The sequence below is a fragment of the Syngnathoides biaculeatus genome, chromosome 3 (genome assembly GCF_019802595.1).
Source record: "Syngnathoides biaculeatus isolate LvHL_M chromosome 3, ASM1980259v1, whole genome shotgun sequence".
Lineage (NCBI taxonomy): Eukaryota > Metazoa > Chordata > Actinopteri > Syngnathiformes > Syngnathidae > Syngnathoides > Syngnathoides biaculeatus.
This window is the reverse complement of record NC_084642.1, coordinates 16,899,242-16,920,182: the sequence shown is the minus strand read 5'-3', so window position 1 is coordinate 16,920,182 and position 20,941 is coordinate 16,899,242. Positions and strand designations below refer to the sequence as shown.

The 20,941-nt window shown below is 40.9% G+C and overlaps 1 protein-coding gene across 3 annotated transcripts; it reads left to right on the top strand.

The window, feature by feature from the left end:
- The first annotated feature begins 1,161 nt into the window (after nt 1-1,161).
- Nucleotides 1,162-20,882, top strand: pkma (pyruvate kinase M1/2a). Of its 3 annotated transcripts, none has more exons than XM_061814618.1 (11): nt 1,162-1,306; nt 9,233-9,417; nt 10,130-10,221; nt 11,142-11,273; nt 11,362-11,548; nt 12,920-13,190; nt 13,417-13,567; nt 13,700-13,852; nt 16,072-16,238; nt 17,472-17,653; nt 20,109-20,880. In XM_061814618.1, the coding sequence occupies exons 2-11, from the start codon at nt 9,261-9,263 to the stop codon at nt 20,213-20,215; spliced, it is 1,599 nt and encodes a 532-aa protein (XP_061670602.1). In that variant the 5' UTR covers nt 1,162-1,306; nt 9,233-9,260; the 3' UTR covers nt 20,216-20,880. The 3 variants fall into 3 exon arrangements, with proteins under 3 accessions (XP_061670602.1, XP_061670601.1, XP_061670600.1); XM_061814617.1 differs by lacking the exons at nt 1,162-1,306; nt 16,072-16,238 and adding exons at nt 1,881-2,058; nt 15,416-15,582 and having other exon boundaries at nt 20,109-20,882; XM_061814616.1 differs by lacking the exon at nt 1,162-1,306 and adding an exon at nt 1,882-2,058 and having other exon boundaries at nt 20,109-20,881.
- Nucleotides 20,883-20,941: the final 59 nt, after the last annotated feature.

The following is a 20,941-nucleotide window of genomic DNA, read 5'->3' as shown; positions in this document are numbered from 1 at the left end:
CTGTGCAGTTTACACAAAATGGTGACGAGCCTTTTGGGATAATCTGCTTTTACCCTGGTTATCTCATGGTGTCTATTTGAGACTGATCTCAAGACAAAATGGGATTAAGCATGGCAACTGTCTGCAGTTTGAAGGAGAAAGTGAAAGACACACATACTTATGTTGTGTAGAATAGCTTTTTCAGACACATGAGAAAATATCCACTTCTGGGACGCCATACTGAAATGTTCACCTCTCAATGTACATATGAATGGCTTTGGGTGGAGCAAACTCCTGGCTGCACCATTTTGTAGTTATTTATTATTATTATTATTATTTTTTTTTGTCATGACTAGGGAGTTAACAAAAGATCATTTATATGATGGTTTTAATTTCACCTGTTTTGTGGAAAAGTACTCCGGAGACCCAACTATTTCAACGAATTCATTTAACAAAAAGTAAACTTTACATAATATGTCTCCTTTAAATTCACATCATGTGTACATTTGTGGAAATATGAGTTTCCCTTGTCATCAATAATCTAACCATGATAACACTGCATTGCACAGCGAAGTGAACGGTGGGCGTTTAGTTATTATAATATAGTACGTACAGTACTAGATGACGATACACCCTCCCTATGTAAACATGTCCGATCAGGTTACGTTTAAACTAATATGTCGTAAAATTTTAATAATGTACCGGGGGTTCTAATTGTGCTTTTTGCTATTTGCGGGTCTGCGATTGACTGGCAACCGCTTCGGGGTGTATCCCGCCTCCGGCGCCCGCGACCCTTGTGAGGATAAGCGGCTTGGAAAATGAATGAATGATTCAGTAAGTACTGTCAAAAGAAATGCCGTGCCCATCACAATTTTTAACAGGGAAGTAACCCTGGCGTGCCGAGTTTCGGAAAACTTTGTCTCGATTTGCTGTCGCGCGTCACGTGTTGAGGCTTGCTGATAAATTCTCGCGTTCTTATTGGCTGACCGCTTCGCGTCTACATCCCAGCTCTATTTCCAATGTATCCATCCGCAATCACGAGCTAACCAGTGTATCTCCTAATTTCATGGCGTTTAATTTACGAAAAATAAACATAACCAAGGGCACGCATACCTAGGAGTTAAAAAATAGCGTGAATGTGTCGGGACAGAATTGTAATCGTGTTTATTTACATGCGAGCGTAACGAGTGTGGTGGCTGCCGCGGAGGCATACAGCTCAGCATCATGACAAAGTAGTTCGGGGGAGTAAGGAGAGTAGGGATCACCTTGAGCTGCTTGTCTCTGCTCAGGCTGTTCCATCCGTGCGTGCGGCCTGCAACTAGGGAAGGTGGGTTGGTCGAACCTCTCGGTCGTTTTCTCATATAATTTTGGGTTTGTTTGGTTTTGTATTGTCGCCTCTGCCACTTTATCGCCCATATTGTGTACTTCCGAAAACGCAGTCGCATTTTTTTTTTTTTTTTTTGCTCATCATGACCCGTTTGAAAGGCGTTCATTAATAGTTGTCTCTAATGTCTTGCTAACAACTGCACGTACATTGTCATTGGTTTCAAATGGATGTATGTACTGTAGTTTTCTTTTCAACAATCTTGCAACGCAGTCTCCCGGTAACCTCGCCGTTGGCGGGCGGATACGCCCGAATGTTTTGGAAAAACTCTTTTTATACTTTTTCATCATAGAAAAGGTAGATCAGTTGTTAAAATGCACTTTGAGAATCAATAGTAATCGATGGCGACGCATGCAGTCGTCGCCCCGTTAACTGGGTTCCTGATGCTTCCTGTTGTGGGCGTGGCCTCGGCGTCTCCCGGCCGTCGATTGGTCGGTTTGCTCTCCATCGCTGCGACGTGAGAAAATATGACGCAGTGATGCGAACGTGACTTTTGACGCCTCGTTTACGCCACAGTCACGTTCCTCCGGCCCCGCTGTTGTCCAGACAACTATTTGTTGAAGAGTTGCCTTCCTTCCATTGTTAGCAATTATCGCTGTTTTGTTGAAAATGTCTTCAGAGGAATGTCAATGTGTTGATGAGGAATGTGCTTGTGTTGAGGACAGTCCATGTGTTGAAGAGCACGCTTCTCCCATGTAAGGTCTCTTTCAATTAACTAGCTTTTACGCTATAAATACCAGTATATTAAGTCGAGTACAAAGATCTGGTAGAAAACCACCCAGATTAATTGACCCTTTCTTGTTAACAAATAGTCAATCAAAATGCAAACATTCAGGTGCTTAATTTACAGGAACAAATAGGATTACATTAATCTTTTCTTTGTGTATTTAGGAATGTTAATTATTTGAAGGTCTATAAAGATAAAAGTTCAGCTGCATTTTTTTTAAAGAAAATTCCACAATGACAGGCATTTGTCATGTTTCTGCAATGTGTTTCAAAAAATTTCCCCAAGGACAACTATTCAAAACATTTTTTTATACTATCTCAGCATTAAACTACTGTACATGAAGTACTGGGGCACTTGCTGATAATTCTATTTTTATAGTAATGCTCTATGTAGATTATACCAATATTTTTATAAGTAAATGCAATGTTCATAACTTTACGGGCATGCTACCCTGAGAACGCCCAATCTCAGAAGCTAAGCGGGTTTGGCCCTGGTTAGTACTTGGATGGGAGACTGCCTGGGAATACCGGGTGCTGTAAGCTTCTCTCCCTGGCGCAAATGCAGAGGGGTTGCGGCAGGAAGGGGCATCTGGCGTAAAATTCTCCCAAACAAATATGCGTTCATCTAAGATGACGCACTGTGGTGACCCCTAACGGGACAAGGCGAAAAGAAAAAAAGAAACATATTATTATATCTATTGCATTACAGGGAGTCCTTGGTCTACAACAGATCCATTCCTACAGTAGCGACTTAACTCGAATTTCGACTTAAGTCGGATTCCACCATTAAAGTAATAATACTTTGTATAAAAACAAATACATTGAAATAAACAACATGTACTTAGCATTACTGCTGAGAGGTGGATGGAGAAGAAGAAGGGGAGGCTGTGCTTAGCTATTGCGAAGGAACCTGGTCCTCAATCCTCTCCATCTCGACAAGTATCAAAGAACCTTGTTTTTGTGATCAGTGTACCCGACGCAGGAACGGAACCCTTCACATGCACTAAAATACGGGCTTTTTCTTTAATAATTGGCACCACGGTCGACTGACTGAATCCTTGGTAGTGTTGGTGTCTCTCCTTTCTCCAATGTTTTTATGTTCTTGAGCTTCCTTTCCATGGTAATGAAATTTCTTTTGGCTGCAAAAGCATTGCTAAAAGACACAACTTTTTTCTTTGGGGCGCCAATGTCTAAAATGAAGGGCAAAAAATGCAAATATACACCCGACGCACAAACACGGACAAGCATTAGCCAGACAAAATGGCAGACGGGGGACTGGCGCTGCAAAGTTGAAACATCTTAGATTGATGGTGTCTTAACCCAAGGACTCCCTGTATTTTATTATCCTGTAAATTGTATTCATTTAAAATAAAAAGAATGTATATTGAGCTCCGGGTCAGAAATTGAGATTTAAATCATGACTTTGGAAGTTTGGGGTATCATTATGGTACTAATACGGACGCATTTAGGAGGGTAATCACTTAGTCTTCGGGTAAATAGATTTGTTCATCCTGGGAGGGAAATAAAATTATTCATTACGTTCCCAAAAGTTGGTTATGGGCTTTTTGGAGGTTTTTGACACATTTTGATGGAAGTATTGTATTTGCTTAGATTCTGAACAATGTGCGAGCCAGACGTTTTTGTGTTGCTGGAATAATGACCACAACTGTGTTACCATAAGTTCGTAAAAGCTAAATTGGAAGAATGATAGCGTTACTTTTTCCTGCATAAATTGGTGGCAAGTAATATATTGTTTTGCAAGTTAATTAATTTTGTGAAGGAGATTCATCACTGTTTTTAGGTTAATGCAAATAATGTTAGCACGTAGTATGACCTTATTGCGTTTAGGGTGGTGAAGCATTTTTGTGGCTTTGGTTTCAATGTTGATGGTGTTTAGTCGATTAAATCATTTGTTACACTTGGTCATTTATGAATGGAGGAAAAAAATAATTCCGAGAAATATCCATGATATCACCAAAACGTTGCTTTACAAGTGAGGCTGTCCTTTGTGTTTGGTTTATTTTGCATAAACACTTTGTGATGCTTATACTAGTTTTTTTTTCTTTTTTTTGTTGTTTTTGTTTTAAGGCAACTGGATGTCTGAATTCTATTTTCACAAATAATAGCACTAGAGAGTAAGTTCTGTTTAATGCCTAATTAGTATTTAAAGCATATGCTTTCAAATAGAGTATGCAGGTCTATAATCTATTTTTAGGTTAGCTTAAGCACTTGTCAGCTGAAATCATCATTTCAGTTTTGTAATTACATGAGAACGATATGAGTACAGACCTCTTCCGCATAGAGTCCAAGATCCAACAATGTTACTTTGAAACAGCACCAAATTATAGTTAGGGTTAAACTCTTCTTTGATTATGTTTAGTTATAAAATGTGTCTATATTAACTGAGAAATAAAGGAAATATCGCAATGTTATTGTCACCCAAACTTTGGGAAATTCCTGGAGTTTTCCCTTTTGTGTTTTTCCCTGGCCCATTCCTTCTCCAACTGCTCCAAAGATTTATGGAAGTTGTTTTGATTGATAGCATGTTATCATTACGACAGTGATCAAATAATATTTCCTGCGAAACCTCAAGGCAATGCTGCTACAGCATTTTCTGGTTCTTGGCTTCCCTCACCTTGATGTGTGTTGTACACATCACACTTGTTCATTTGCAGTTCTGTCCAACAGTTCAGATGACGAGCTCTGGTCTGGGACACTTCCAAATGTACACAATTACTAGTGGAGACTAAACCAGTTTTGCACAAACTGAACCACATGAATCCTTGATTGGTGTCATTAACCTGGCGCACCCATAACACAGTGCATGAACAAAAGGTTTGTACTGTCATTGTTGTGCTTGTGTAACTTAAGGGTAAAACCTGTCACTTTGACAACAGCTCACTTTGGAGTCTGCAAACTTGGCCTGACATTTGGGAATGAAAACATGGATTGATGACAAAAGCTAGCAACCTCATCCAGCGGGGCACTGGTTGTCAGTGGCTCGTGATTTTCGACCAAAATTCTTCGCCAAGAACACCAAAAATAGTCATCCACGTTTTACCGAAACTTACACAAACTTTGACACTCTCCATCTTTTTTTTTTTCTTCACCGACGGTACATGACTCAAAATGTGGCCATCTTTGTATCTTTGGAGAATATCACTGTGATTTCAGTACACTGGTAATATTATTGTATATAAGTACAGTGTGCATTGTGTAGTGTATTCAGGGCGCTTGTTATGAACTCTGAGATGTGTCTATGCTTGACAATTAACTTTTTCGTGCCATTAACAGGCAGATACTGCATGCACAAATGGTATTGCAATAGTCTCGGAAGTGGTGTAGGAGGAAAGGATTCGCCAATGGACTTTGTCATGTATTTACAGTAACTCGCCGCAACACAAGAATGTCACAAATTTACGACTTCAAGTCGGGCACAACTCATGCCAACCGTGTCTTTCTAGACTGACTTTCCCTTGTGCCTACATCATACTAATTACACAAATTACAGATACAGTATCAAACTAGGAGGGCCGGCAGTGAATACTTTAAGCAGGATCACAGGGGCCACAACATCCTCAAGCATTTTTTTTGTTCATTACTCGAAAGATTCAAGCAACTTCAGCATTTATTGTAGAATAACAATACATTGACGTCTCAGATCAATCCCATTTGTACTTATATGTAGTAATAATAAAAAGGCATTTTATTTTTATTACAGTACATATGTTGTATGTATGATATTAAATAATGTCATTGTCTCGTAGAATTTTAATTATTTTATATAGAAGGGGATTCTATTAGATGACCACTTTGATAGAAAGTACAATTATATCCGATGCCCGTAAGTAGGTTGTGTCCACTTCAACTTTTCATCAGTTTTGGTGCCCTTGGACTAAAAATGGTAGAAGACCCCTAATATAAACCATTAAAAGAAATGTCATTACAGGCTTTCAGAAGCAGCGAGTTGTCATTTATCTCTATCGATGGCAAAAAAAGAGTTAGCGTGGATCCCCACTGAAAAAGCAAAAGGTTTTGAAAATAAATATCATGGTAGCGTTACCATTTTCACAAAAATGCTGAACATGGTAATTTAATGATTTGTGGGGTCTTTACACTTCTGGAGACTGTGAAACTCCCCCTTGCAGAGACATTCACCAATCCAGCTCTAGAATGCAAATGAATGGTACTTGTGCACAGCCACCACTGGCTAACCATTTACTGTACATTTTGCACTTAGATTATCTTTATTTCACAAGCGACCAGTTCCGCACAATTGGCCAGTCCCAAAAAAAACATACGCCAAATGACTGGCCACTCATCCTGAGTATTGAATTTCTAAACACCCGGCGTATGGTATTATTAGCACTAGCCTCTCTTTAGGTCAGGGGTGTTATATGACAAAGGCTAGTTCTGACATTGTAATTACTGTAATCTCATGGCGTCATGTCACTGCGAGTGGTCGGTCAACGCAGGCACTTTCTTTGCCCTTCACCTTTATCACCAAAGGGATTTACTGTTGAGATCCTAAAGGTGTTGCCATTGTGCACGAGTGCTTCGGTTGGAAGTTACGTCAGGCCTGCTGCTCCTGCTAGGTGTCGTGAGCTATCGCAGGGTGTTGGTGGCTACAACAGACTGGGGTTCCTCCGACGGTCAGTGGTGGTAGTGTGCCTCTTTCTCCCCAAGAGGACCAGGATGATCTACTGGGGGTATGTAGTGTGTGAAACAAGTTTGTGGCGTGGATGACAAAACCATCTTGGATATGTTGAGTCACCATCCTAAATGTCACAACACCCAGGTTGTAATACACCTGCATATGATTGTATGTGAGTAGTTACAAAACCATCTTGGATATGTTGAGTCACCATCCTAAATGTCACAACACCCAGGCTGTAATACTCCTGCATATGATTGTATGTGAGTAGTTATCAGAAAAGTAATAAAGGACGTGTCTAGAAAGATAAAAGTTTTTGACTGAGAGCATTTTAAAGAATGAGAGTATGGGACTACCTGGAGCCAGATAGTAAGGGATTAGATGGGATTATTAGCAATCAGATCTTAAATTAGCCTTGCATCTGTGTCAGGGTGACTCCTTACTGCTTTTGAAGGATACTCAGTCAACTTTGTTAGGGACTGATATCCGATACATGTTTCCCAGGCAGAACCATCCATGTCATTTATGTAAGGTTTTGTTATTCCCTCAACACCAGAGGGGTGGCCAGCAAGGTTGAATGGATTTAAAGAAAAAAAAAAATGCCATCGCAGAAAATGAATGCCCATTTGTTTCTACTTTTTTTTTTTTTTCCATTTATACCACAAACTTCACGGTACCTTGCTGCTGTGAGAGCAGCTGAAGGGAAAATGGACCTGATCATCAATTTGGTCTCCGATTGAGCGCAGGCCACTATTAGAAGAAATGCAACATGTAGTACTATCATCCACTGATATTTGCAGTGTTTTTATACAGTGACATCAAATTATTAGGGATTCAGGCTACAACTTGTTTTGTAATTTACAATGAAATCACTGCCTCGCAAACAGCACTTTTAGTTTTGTGGTGTTGAATGTCGTTTGAATGTTGTGAACACCAATTATTAGCCTCCAGTACCAGTTTTATGTGAACCAATGGTGGTTTTTCAGTGTCCATAAATCGACACTAAAACAAGTGAGGAAAAATGGTCGTTACGGTGGCACCCTGTGACTCAGCGCAGTCCGCTATCTTCCTCTTCTATGGCTTGCTGTTGCTGCAGTACAGGACGATGTGACTGCAAGCACGTACAGCTCTCCTTAGCCACTAACTGGTCTGCTGCATTCATGCCTCTGTTACATCATCAGTGAGCAGGCACTATGCAGGCTGACAGTAGAAGGCTGGAACCCCCACTATGCTCCATTTTAATTAGATGTCGACATGAAAGTAGTTCTTTTCTGTTCTATCATAAGTTTATGCAATCTGTCTTTGAAGCAATGATGCACTCTGCTCGTATTTCTTGCCTTTTTAGTGTTTTTTAAAACCCATTGTGTCATTGGGTTCATGATGAATAGTTGCCATTGGCAACCCAGTGGGGACGGCTGGTAGAGAACTGAGTGTGCACATGCAGTCTGGTCTACAGTGAATGTTGAAAGTGCACATCTTGCAAAATACTATTTTTTTTTCTGATGAAAATGAGACGTTGCTAAAGCATTGACTCCCTGGGGTCTTTTCAGAGTGGGACGTCCCCGGGACACCTCACCGGGGAAGCATCCGGGAGGCATCCGAATCAGTTGCCCCAGCCACCTCATCTTGGTTACTCTCACTGTGGAGGAGCAGCAGCTCTTCTCTGAGCCTCTCCCAGATGACTGAGCTTCTCAATCTCCAGTGTCCGGGCTCTCTAAGGGAGACTCTGTGCAGAGGAAACTCATTTTAGTCGCTTGTATCCGGGATCTTTTTCTTTCAGTCATGACCCTCAACTCATGACCATAGGTGAGGGTAGGAATGTAGATCGACCGGTAAATTGAGAGCTTTGCCTTTCAATTTAGTTCCTTTTTTACCACAATGAAGCAAGACAAAGTCCGAATCATTGGAGGCAATCACCAGTATGCCTATCAATCTCCCGCTCCATTCTTCCCTCCCCAGTAGGAGCGCTCTCCAACACCCAGGCCTAGCCACCAGGTGCTCGGCTTCAAGCCTCACTTCCAGGCCTGGCTCTGGAGGAAGGGCCGTTGACCCACGTCCGGGCAAGGGTAACCTCAATCCAATTTTTGTATTTGACCATGGGTGTTACCCAGAATTTTTTTGCACTGTGTGACCATACCAGAAGAATAAAGCCCAAGATAACTTAGCTCCTTGGATCATTGAGACACACAAACCCCTCCACCATGATAGGATAACAGCTCAAAGAGAGGTTTCTTGTTCTGTGTATTTTTTTCTTTTTTTCTTTATTTTTAAATTCTTGGTATAAAATGGATTATTACCTTGTGTATGAAATGTGGTATGTAAATTTGCTTTGCTAGATTTCATTTTTTTCAGCAAGTTGTGCTTTTGCCACATATGAAACCTGATTGTAAGGCTGAGTAAGATGGCCAGGTATACCAATATCAGGTATACCAATAGCTAGAAACAAAACAAGTAAGTCAAACCATTGTTGTTGTAATTCTGTTCTTTAGGTCTTCTCAAGACTCCAAAATAATCGCCATGCCTCAGCCAAAGATTGTCGACATGGGCTCTGCCTTCATCCAGACGCAGCAGCTCAACGCTGCTATGGCTGACACCTTTCTGGAACACATGTGCCTGCTGGACATTGACTCAGAACCCACCACCGCACGCAACACTGGCATCATCTGCACCATTGGTGTGTCAATAAAACGGTTGTTTTCTGTCATGTCAAGTTGCAGGCAGGTTAGAGTGATAGTATATTATACAGTAGACAAAACTTGCATTTAGCTGTCTAAAATCAAATGATGGAATTCTTCAGGAACAATGAAAGCTCTGGTGTCTTCCTGTCATCCATCTATTTCTTACTGCTTACTCAGGTTCACAGTTGAACTAGAGACTTTCCTGCCTTGACTAGGCAAGTGGTGAAGTTCACCTCTGACTGGTCTTAATTCCCACTTGTAGACAATTTTCAGTTTTCAATTCACCCTAATTTCTCATGTATAATACTTACCCCCAAAGTTGACCTCAAAATTCTGGAAAAGCCTTCTACCCATGCATAATGTGTTTTTACAGTACAGGGTTTTCCTTCTAATACGATCAAAACAAAAGTGAAAGTGTTGGAAAAAAAGGATGAAGATCAAGCGAGGGCAATTGACAAGGATGCTGGATTCAAAAACTGTTTCAGACGGGCATGGCTTGAAAAAAGTGTAACTGTGCAAATAGGACCGAAAACTGTATCAACATGTCTAATCGAACACATACAAAAAGTGGACATTCCCGGCAAAGTGCTGTGCACTCTGTGTTCCGATAGGAGCATAAAATATCCAGGAGGAAACTCCACACCCTCAGAAATGGATTAATGGATAATTCATATTTTTAAAAGAGAACTTTTTTCACCGTTTTTTCAGGTCCAGCCTCTCGCTCTGTGGACATGCTGAAGGAGATGATCAAGTCCGGAATGAACATTGCACGGTTGAACTTCTCCCATGGCACACATGAGGTGAACTGTTTCATAACTTCCGCTTTGGCGTAGTTGAAACCAGCCGGGGTGAGCCTAACTGCCACCAATAGCCAGTCACGTTCAACGTGTGCAGATCAGTCCTTATCGCATTTATGTGCGCTGCTCCTTTCTTGCAATCTATGCTTTTTGCAGCTTTGCAAACATTGCACACAACTATGAATACAATTCCCTCCAATAAACTGGCATGTATTCATGATGGACTTCAGTACGGTAACTTTATACATGATTAGGCAAGCCATTTTACCAACTTTCTGGAACTTGATAACCATATTCAAGTGGATATGATTCATCTGAATATAGATTATTAAAGGTAATACCAAGGGCAGACATACATACTAGTATTTGCTTATCGTGAAACAAAATGCTCATTCACGATCATCAAGGGTTTCAAGGAACGCTGGGAGATTGACAGACAAATTAATGATTTGCAAAATGTTTTCAGTGTATAGACTAATTGCCCTGGAATTAGCTGGATTAGTCTCAGCATTACTGTTGTACATGAAACATAAGTGGATCAGTGGTCTGCTGGTGGGGCATTTTCCTAACGTAGATTTTAGTTACTGTATGCTGTCTTTTATAAATATATTTATATATTTTTGTGGTATGCTCTGCTGACTCGTAGGTGATACAGAGGAAAGTTGTTCTAGCTTAGGTGAAAAACATTGCTCGTCCTTACAGTTGTCATCCGAATTGATATTAAGAGCTTATTAAAAAAAACTTTCACCTGATTGACCGCAACATCTTCACTTAATCGTTCCTAGTTGGAGTGCCCAGTGTCATTGGCGTGGTAGAAAGAAGTTGATTACTGCATTGTGGCAATTATTACTCATGCTCTATATATTTCTATTGACCTAGTTGGTCTGGTTGATATTTCATAATGTAACTTTTATTCTCCATAGTACCATGCTGAAACCATCAAGAATGTGCGCGAGGCATGTGAGAGCTTCGAACCAGGTAGCATCCAATATCGGCCTATCGGTATTGCCCTGGACACCAAGGGCCCAGAGATCAGAACCGGCCTCATTCAGGGAGTAAGTTCAGCATTCCCGTTCTCCCATGTTAGTTGGCAACTTGATTCGGAAACAACAGTAGCATGATGGACCCTTTGTTGTTTGACAGAGCGGTACAGCTGAAGTGGAGCTGAAGAAAGGCAAGATGATCAAGATCACCTTGGATGACAGCTACCAGGAGAAATGCAGTGATGAGATCTTGTGGCTTGATTACAAGAACATCACCAAAGTTGTAGAACCTGGCAGCAATATCTACATTGATGATGGACTCATATCGCTGCAGGTCAAGGAGATCGGTAAGCTATGTTCATATTATAATGAAAATCTCCCAAAAGAAACTATTTATGGCAATATCCACACATTTAATCCTCCAAACACCCCCCCCCCCCCCCCACTGTCCGAAGTCAAATCAAACTAAACCTCTCCTTTTTCATCAAACTAAACCTCTCCTGTTTCAGGTCAGCCATAAATGCCACAATAATTAGAGAATTTCGCAGAGTTTTTTTATTATTTTCTTCAAGGGCAGACGTTTACATACATTTCCTTCATATCAAGTTACATTTCCTTTCAACTGCATGACTTGGGTCAAACATTTTGGGTAACCTTCCACAAGTTTCTGACAGTACTCTGGTGGAATCCTGTCCCAATCTTCCTGACAGAACTCGTGTAACAGAGTCAGGTGTGTCGGTAGCCTTGCTCACACATGCCTTTTCAGATATGCTCACAAATTTTAGATGGGATTCAAATCAGTGCTTTGTGGTGGCCACTACAAGAAATTGGCTTTGCTATCCTAAAGGCACTTTTTAACCATTTTGGCAGCATGATTAGGATAATTATCCAGGAAAACAAGGAAGGATATAAATGTAAAATTTTGACCTTCAAGAAAATATATAAAATTCTCTCATAAATTTTCTCTGTCATTATTGTGGCATTTAACAAAATTAAATAATGTGTGTGATCTTGACTAACGTGAAACAGAAGAGGTTTAGTCTGATTTGCACAGTGTATGTAGACCTCTGGCTTCAACGGTAGCTGATTATCTTAACCAGTGTATAATAAACCAGAATGCATGCAATCAATTGAAGAGGGAGGGTTATAAAACAAAACTCAAACAATTAATTTCAGGCCAAACAATAAATTTGATGCCATATGGTACTGATCTGATGTGTTCCTGAGAGGCAAGTCTCTTCACATGAAAAGTGGACATACACTACAATCTGTTATGCAGGGCCCCAGCCTCAGAGCATGCAAACTTCACATCGGTGGGGCCAAGATTTGAAGAAAGGAAGAAGAAGATGATCCAGGAGGGGAGAGTCCTCACTTGGAGCAGAGCTGGGGTGGGGGTGGGGTTGGAAGGTGCAGAGCAATAAGTCAACCCATGTAGCAGAAGAAATTAGTCACAAAGTGGAATGGAAGTGGCCAAACCAGACTGATTGGGGGGTGAGAACCAGAAGGATCACACCTCTAACCCAAGCCCAAGAGTGGAAGCATTTTATCATACCCCTACATGTGTGCAGTCTTGTTCTATGTGTGGTATGAACCAAAAATCAGTATAACAGAATGGAAGTTGAATTTCCCTTTGTGAGATTGTATTTTCTGTCATAAAAAAAATGACCGACAGTGTCTATGACAACTTGTTGGATAATGTCGTTCATGTCTTGACCCAGGGTCTGATTTCCTGATGTGTGAGATTGAGAACGGTGGCACCCTGGGCAGCAAGAAGGGCGTCAACTTGCCCGGCGCCGCCGTCGACCTGCCTGCTGTCTCAGAGAAAGACATCCAGGACCTGACGTTTGGAGTGGAGCAGGGCGTTGACATGGTGTTCGCCTCCTTCATCCGCAAAGCCGCGGACGTCCATGCCGTCAGGGCTGTGCTGGGCGAGAAAGGGAAGAACATAAAGATCATCAGCAAGCTGGAGAACCACGAAGGCGTGCGTAGGTGTGTGTCTAACAAGTTGAGTCATGTGTGTGTTGTTTTCCTCGGGAGCTTTAGGAAAGGGGATAACAGATGTGTCATCTGATGAGCTACAGAATGTGCTCATTGTGAAGAACAACTGATGTGAACATGTTGCACCCTGGTGGCGTCATGGAGACACTACACCCAAAAAGTAAACTACGCCACCTCCTGACAGCCTTTGCTCACTGATATTTTTTGTCTTTCTAAGGTTCGATGAGATCATGGAAGCCAGCGATGGCATCATGGTTGCCCGTGGTGACCTTGGTATTGAGATCCCCACCGAAAAAGTCTTCGTAGCCCAAAAGATGATGATTGGCCGATGCAACAGAGCAGGAAAACCTATCACTTGTGCCACTCAGGTCAGACATTTGAATGCTTTTGGACTTTGCTGTAACATATGTGTGTCTTTATGTGTACAGCTTTTATACCATTCCTTACGTGAAGACATTTATTTATTTTTGTCTTAAACTTGTCGGATGGTCTGTCTTAAGATGCTGGAGAGCATGATCAAGAAGCCGCGACCCACCCGTGCTGAAGGCAGCGACGTTGCCAACGCCGTGCTGGACGGGGCGGACTGCATCATGCTGAGCGGCGAGACAGCAAAGGGAGACTACCCTCTGGAGGCCGTCCGCACACAGCACATGGTCAGTTCACATGAAAGAGAGACTTTGCAATAACTTTTCTTTCGCAATGTTCAATTAACACCTTTGACTAATTCTTATCTGTCGCTTGTTTTTTTTCATTTTTTTTTTTTAAATAAGAAATTGAATGTCAGTTGTAGGGACAGACAAAATATTAATTACAGCATTATACATTTAGATCAATCCCCAGGTAGCCATGATTTGGCCTTTTTATATATGGTGGATTTGAAGCATTCATCATTATCGAAGTATAGACCTTCATCTTTTAGTCATTAAGTTTCACAAAAGTTAAGCACTTACAATTTCAGAATTGCACTCATTTAATCCAGCGTGCCTCCATTTTGAGTGAGTCAAGTGAAAATCCTGTACTTCCTAGAATAGAAGTCCTTACAAAAAATGCAAACTGGAAATGGAAATGGAGGCAATGTAGTTGTAGTGCCTCATTTTTGAGTCCACTTGAACCTGAGTTTTCCCTTTTTTTTTTTTTTGTAGGGTTTGAAGAGTATTTCCCGACTACAGTGACAGTCAGACTAAAACTTAGCTTGCAAGTGTGTAATTTTCATGTGAAATTTATTAAAATTCATACAGGGCAGCATAGTTGACTTCTGGTTCCAACATCTTTCTCACAGTTCCTGTGGTTCTGGGTTGGATTCTTGGCTGTGGCCTTTCTATGTGACATTCCCATGTTCTTCCTGCGCTTTCATGGGTTTACTCTTTGTACTGCAGCTTCCTCCCACATTCCAAAAACATGCATGTTAGTTTCATGAAAATTGTTGCTTGTTTCTCTTATGTGTGCCTTGAAATCGACTGCTGAGCTGTGCAGCATGTACACTAAATTGACTGGGATAGCGTCAAGCTCATCCACAACCTTAGTGAAGATAAGACACAAGGAAAATTGATTGTTGAGAGGAGCATTCTTCTGTAGACTCTTAAAAGCAAATTGGATAGGCCATAGGTACTTGCACCCTTAGCTGGTCACTGCTGCAAAATAATTTTCTTAAAAATATGGCGACTACATTCATATGTTTATCGATGATCATATCAAACGTTCCAATTTTTATTGTTGTTCTGCAAATCAGAGGCCACTTTTTAGCCATGCATCATATTTTATTCAGATGTTGTGTAATGGAGCATTTTCTATTCCACTTCAATATCACCAAAAAAATATATGGTCCTTATAATTATGCTCCATTTTTTTATGTGCCGTCTATTGCCCAATAGCTCACAATACCTCAATCTGAATTCATAAACTGAAACAACATGAAACTCTTTAACCTGCCTTATAAGATGTCTTTTCCTGCCTTTTTATTAATCTTTCACACTACTTCCTGTGTGTGTGTGTTTGTGTGTGCATATACTGTTGCTTTATCTTCCTACATTCCTAGATCCTGTTATAATTAATCAAAGGGTTTTTAATTATTTGTATTAATAATTGTGTCCCGTGTCTCTCCTCCCTCAATGCACACTCATTCCCTTTTTGTAATTCCTCGATCTTCCATCATCCTGCCTTTGTGTGGTGGCGGTTTGCCTTTTGCTTGTCGCATCCTGCCCTCGCTCGCTTGCCAGATTGCTCGCGAAGCCGAGGCCGCCATGTTTCACCGTCAGGTGTTCGAGGACCTGCGTCGATCCACACCGCACTGCAAAGACCCCGCCGAGGCCATCGCCATTGGCGCTGTTGAGGCCTCCTTTAAGAGCTTGGCCTCAGCCATCATTGTGCTCACGGGCTCTGGAAGGTAGGATGGGTGTTCTCGTTGTTGCGGCACTCATGTCAGCTGTGACAGGAAGAGTAGGGCCAGACAGGGACGGATGGAAACCTGGGAGGGGCTGGTGTGATCACCTTCATTAATCTGCTGGTTGTTTCTCCTTGTTAATATACATGTTCATCATTATATCACACATGCAGTTGAAGCCAGAATTTTACATACACTGTAGAAAATTTGTGATTGAATTGTGGTTTCTATCACAGTCCATAATTTTACATTTCAGGAAATTCGCTTTAAATAATTAGCAATGCATTGACCCAAACACATCCTGTAATGATCGTGCAACCAAGCCAGTAATTTTTACAACGGCAACTATTTAAACAGATTAAAATTGATATATCAACCAGGAGAATTATTGGAGATATTTAAAGCCTTTCCCAGATGTGTGAATGATGTGGTATGTGTGATAGAAAGTAACCCCCACTCCTTCCCCAATTGGTTCCCCTGGGGCTTGCGTAGATAGCGCGTGAGGCCGAGGCAGCCACTTTCCACAGGAAGCTGTTTGAAGAGCTGAGGCGACACTCCCATCTGACCAGAGACCCCTCTGAGGCAGTGGCTGTTGGAGCCGTGGAGTCGTCGTTCAAGTGCTATGCTAGCGCCATTATTGTGCTCACCAAGACCGGCAGGTAAGACACGGGGATATTCCCACTTGACACGGGTAAGTAATGAGACCCGCGCCACCGCCCTCTCCTGACTGTCTCTTCTGGACACAAGCTAATTTGAAGCCTATACAGGGGGTCCTTGGTTTGCAGTCTCATGTTGCAGACGTAACCCAAATTTGCACTTAACTTTGAAGATGCCTTTTGCATGTCAGAAACCTATGCCACCGCTTCACTGAGATCATAATAATAAATATTTGTATTGAAATGTCAGTTTTGGCTATAAATTGAGTCCATTCTTATGGCACCTGAGAATGTATTAGCCACTACCCAATTTAGCCACTTGTGCACTGTTTTTGACCTCCAAACCAAACGTATCATAAACCTACGACCCCCTGTATTGTGAAAACACTGGAAACACCTTTCAAGACCTTGAAGAAACTCTGCACAGATCGGTGTGAACAGCATTAACAGGGTTTTCACTTGGTCAGGTGTTCCAAATTGTCCATTTTGTGTGCGCATGTGTGTATGTGAATGAATGTTTTTGGAGTCCAATGTGATTTAGGAGAGAGAAGACAGTCAAAAATTCACTTTTGTATTGTTCAAGAAAGTTTTAAAAAAAAATTTTTCTTTTTTTTTTTGGGTGAGTTTACTTTTTTAACATTTGTGACCTAATGCACTCCTTGAGTTCTATAATGCCCTTTTTCCACTACACAGTTCCCAGTCTACAACAGGTGTCTCCTCATATTGACCATAGTGCCTTGTCTGCTTAACCTCCGTGTGGGTGTTGTAAGCCACTGTTGGTCACTAATTGGACAACTACATTTGCAATAAATTGGATCATATAAGATGGTTAACCCAAAAATAATAAATATGATCAGTTTGTGTGCCTCAGTTCTTCATGATGCATTATTATACCAAAAAATAGCGGGAGAGAATGAAATATGATATGCTGCACTCTCCGCTTTGTTGGGCTCAATCTCCACTTGAGTAAAATTTATCTTCCCGCCATTACCAAGAAGGAAATCCAGGACAATTTTGTTAACGTTCAAGTGATGAGTTGGTGGAGGATTGTCTTTCCCAGTTTCATTTATTAAAGTGGAAAACCAAAGCAGATAAAGTGCTGTACAATGGGAAAGTGGCATTTTAAAAAATATATATACTTACTATTAACAGTATTAACAATTTTTTACCTCACAGTATTAATAATTTATGAGTTATGCTAAGCTACTTGGTTTTATTTTATTTTTTTTTTTGTAGGTCTGCTCACCTTATCTCGAGGTACAGGCCCCGTGCTCCCATCCTGGCGGTGACTCGTAATGCCCAGACTGCCCGCCAAGCTCACCTGTACCGTGGGATCTTTCCAGTCCTCTACACCACTCCTGCCCACGACGTGTGGGCTGAGGATGTTGACATGCGTGTCAACTTCGCAATGGATATGGGTACAGTTTTGCTTCTCTCTATTCTTTTTTAGATTCATTTTATATCAACTCTGCAAAAGTAGAACAGAAAGTAGATGATTATTCTTTGAGAGAAACATCTCCACATTTTAAATATACAAGCTGTTAGAAGCAAACAAAAAAACATGGATGTGAGGACATTGACATAAAACTCTGAAAACCAGGTAAAAGCCGGCTCAGACTGCCCGCCGTTGAAGTGTGCTTGGGCAAGACCCGGCATTGTAAATGAGACACTGTTCTGCTTTACCTGGTTAAACAAAGGAATAATAAAATAGACTTATTTTTGTTAATTAACAGTATTCGTGTCATGTTGCATTATGGACTGTACATACTAATTTGGTAAGTATGAGCCCAAGAGCTTTGACCACTTACCAAAAAAACCTGTATCAAGCTCATTGAAAGCTTTGGATCATGCCGCCATGACACAACATAGGTGGGAACTACTACCTAATCATGTTTGCTTTTGTCTCTTAACATAGTGTTCACACACATAACTTTATATTTAATTGTTTTGCATTATAAAATGAATATTTTAGATCGAGTCCCTTCCAAAACTATTGGAAAGGTAAATTCCTTTTTTTTTTTTGTACACTGAAGACATTTGGGGTTCAAATCAAAACGTGAAGGAGACAAAAGTTCTGAATTCCATCTTTTATTTCATGGTATTTGAATCTTGATGTGTTAACTCAGGACAGAAAACCTTTTTTTTGAAGGCACCCACTTTTCAAGTGAGCAAAAGTATTAGAATATGTGACTGTTTATAGTTGCTCAGGTGTTCGCTTTTAGATTGAAAAAGATGAGCGATACCTGTTATTTACCTCACGTTTGAGAGAAAAAACGAGGAAAGAAAATTATGTACCTCACTGTTGGTATGCTGTACTTTGGATGCAACTCAGCATTATTTCCTCTCCAAGCACATGTTCATTTTTTACCAAAAGTCCTATGTTGGTTACATCTGATACAGCATTCCCCCAATCCTCTGGATCATCTGAATTCTCTCTAGCAAACTTTGGACAGGCCTTGACATGTACTCACCTAAGCAGTGGGACATGTCTGGCACTGCGGCATTTGAGTCCCTGGCAGTGTACCGTGTTAATACGTTGGTTCCAGCTCTCTTCAGGTCATTTACTAGGTCTGCCCGTGTGGTTCTGGGATTTTTTTTTGCTCACCATTTTTATGATCATTTTGACCCCACAGGGTGAGCTCTTGCATGGAGCCCCAGTTTGAGGGAGATTGTCAGTGGTCTTGTATATCTTCCGTTTTCTAAGAATTAATTTCTTCACACCAAGCTACGAACTTGATGCCGATTCAGTTGTCCCAGTCTGGTGCATGTCTAGAGTTTTGTTTCTAATGTCCTTTGACAGCTCTTTGGTCTCGCCCATAGTGCAGTTTGAAGTGTGACAGTGAGGTTGTGCTCAAGTGCCTTATATACTAATAACCAGTTCAAATAGGTTCCATTAATACATGTAACTAAGTGGAGGACTGAGGACCCTCTTGAAGAAATTAAAGGTCTGTGAGAGCCAGAAACGTTGCCTGTTTGTAGCTGACCAAATACTTTTCCACTAAATCTGGATGTGAATTCTTTAAAAATCTGACATTGATTTTATGTCCCCAGCTTCCCCCCCATTCATGTTTTTTCTCATAGGCGAGGTATACCAATGATGAAAATTACAGGCTTATGTAATCATTTTAAGCGGGAGAACTTGCACAGTCATTGGCTGACTGACTGACTTTTTTTTTTTTTTTTTTTTTTTTTTTTTTTACCCCGCTGTGCGTCACACTGATGTTTGGCAAACACATTTCCCAAGACTGGTTGCAGAGCTGTGGAAATTTTCCACTAAATTCCCATGCAAAGTTCACTTGGGGACATCCATGCAAAATAGTACAATTAAAAAGCAATACGTTTAGACTTATTTTAGATGTACTTTTAAATAGAAGATTATCAAATCTTGAATACTTTTTAGAAACAATCCAGCCTTTTATTGTAGAACAAAATCATGAATGTTTTCACCATCTTAAAAATACCAACAAAAATCCATTCAAAATCAAAAGATCCCATCTTCCTTTAAAAAAAAAAAGAGGCAAAATACTAGAACTCAGCCTGTGCATTGTGCATGTGATGGAAGAATGTAAAGTGCATGTAGGGGGGGTGGTCTCAATAAGCCTGGAATGTGATTTGTACATTTATTTGAGGACCAGCATACACACACACACACACAAAGTTCTTGTACTTAGTACTGAAGACTACACTAAAGGGTAGTTAAGTCAAGCTGATTCAATTGTTCAAATGCAGTACTCAAGTGTAACAGCTCGTGGTGCAAGCGCATTGCTTTAAAACTCTGCCACTGGTGTACGTAAGAAATTTCAGATGTATCAGCAAAGTTGCAAAGTCAGTTGGCTAAATTATATTGTTTTTGTGTGTGTTTGTAACATACAGGCAAGGTGAGAGGATTCTTTAAGGAGGGTGACGTTGTTATCGTCCTGACGGGCTGGCGTCCAGGTTCTGGTTTCACCAACACCATGCGTGTGGTTCTGGTTCCCTAAGCGGCCAAAACATGGGTCCACTCCACATCTGCCTATTCTCTGTATAACACTCCACCATTCATTTCCACTGCTCCTATGGGAGCTCGTAGAACATCATCCGCAATCACACAAAATGATAATCAGCGACCCAGCAGCCACAACAACCATTACTAGTGAGGTTTTTGGTGGTTGACTTCCTGTGTCCATTCCTTTCATGTTTAAGTTTCATTCAATGAAACAAGTCTTCGGGGACCCAATCAGATTGACAGGCATTGACCAGAAGCTGCTGTATGTCTTCAAACCCCCCTCCTCCACACACACACACACACAAACCACTCCCAAAAATCTGGTGCATGCGTGTTTCCGCCCATTGGGGTGGAGCCGCATGAACACAAAACAGACCCCTGTAACATTTTTATTTTTGTGTGTGTATGAATTGTCTTCTGTGCTTTCAGTGTATGCTGCACTCCTAATCTTTCTCTCAACCGTTTTAGTCTATTATACTTGACTATTGTGATTAATTAGTGTTTTGTCCAGGACATTCCAATCTATTTTGTCTCATTAGATAATATGGATGTCCCCCATCAAATTTGGTGACTGTATTATGTTACGTAGATGTCGTATATAATTTCCTGTGTAGTTGATTATATATTGAAGTTGGCACTTAGGAGTCTCACAAAAAAAAAAAAACATATATATATATATATATATATATATATATTGGCACTTTGAGGGGTGGGGGGGTTG

What these genes read in the sequence shown, in the direction of transcription:
- pkma (XM_061814617.1), top strand. Translation starts at nt 1,973, where the DNA reads ATGTCTTCAGAGGAATGTCAATGTGTTGATGAGGAATGTGCTTGTGTT. An exon ending in GAAGAGCACGCTTCTCCCAT is followed by an intron (nt 2,059 to 9,232) that starts GTAAGGTCTCTT and finishes TCTGTTCTTTAG; the next exon opens with GTCTTCTCAAGACTCCAAAA. An exon ending in TCTCCCATGGCACACATGAG is followed by an intron (nt 10,222 to 11,141) that starts GTGAACTGTTTC and finishes TATTCTCCATAG; the next exon opens with TACCATGCTGAAACCATCAA.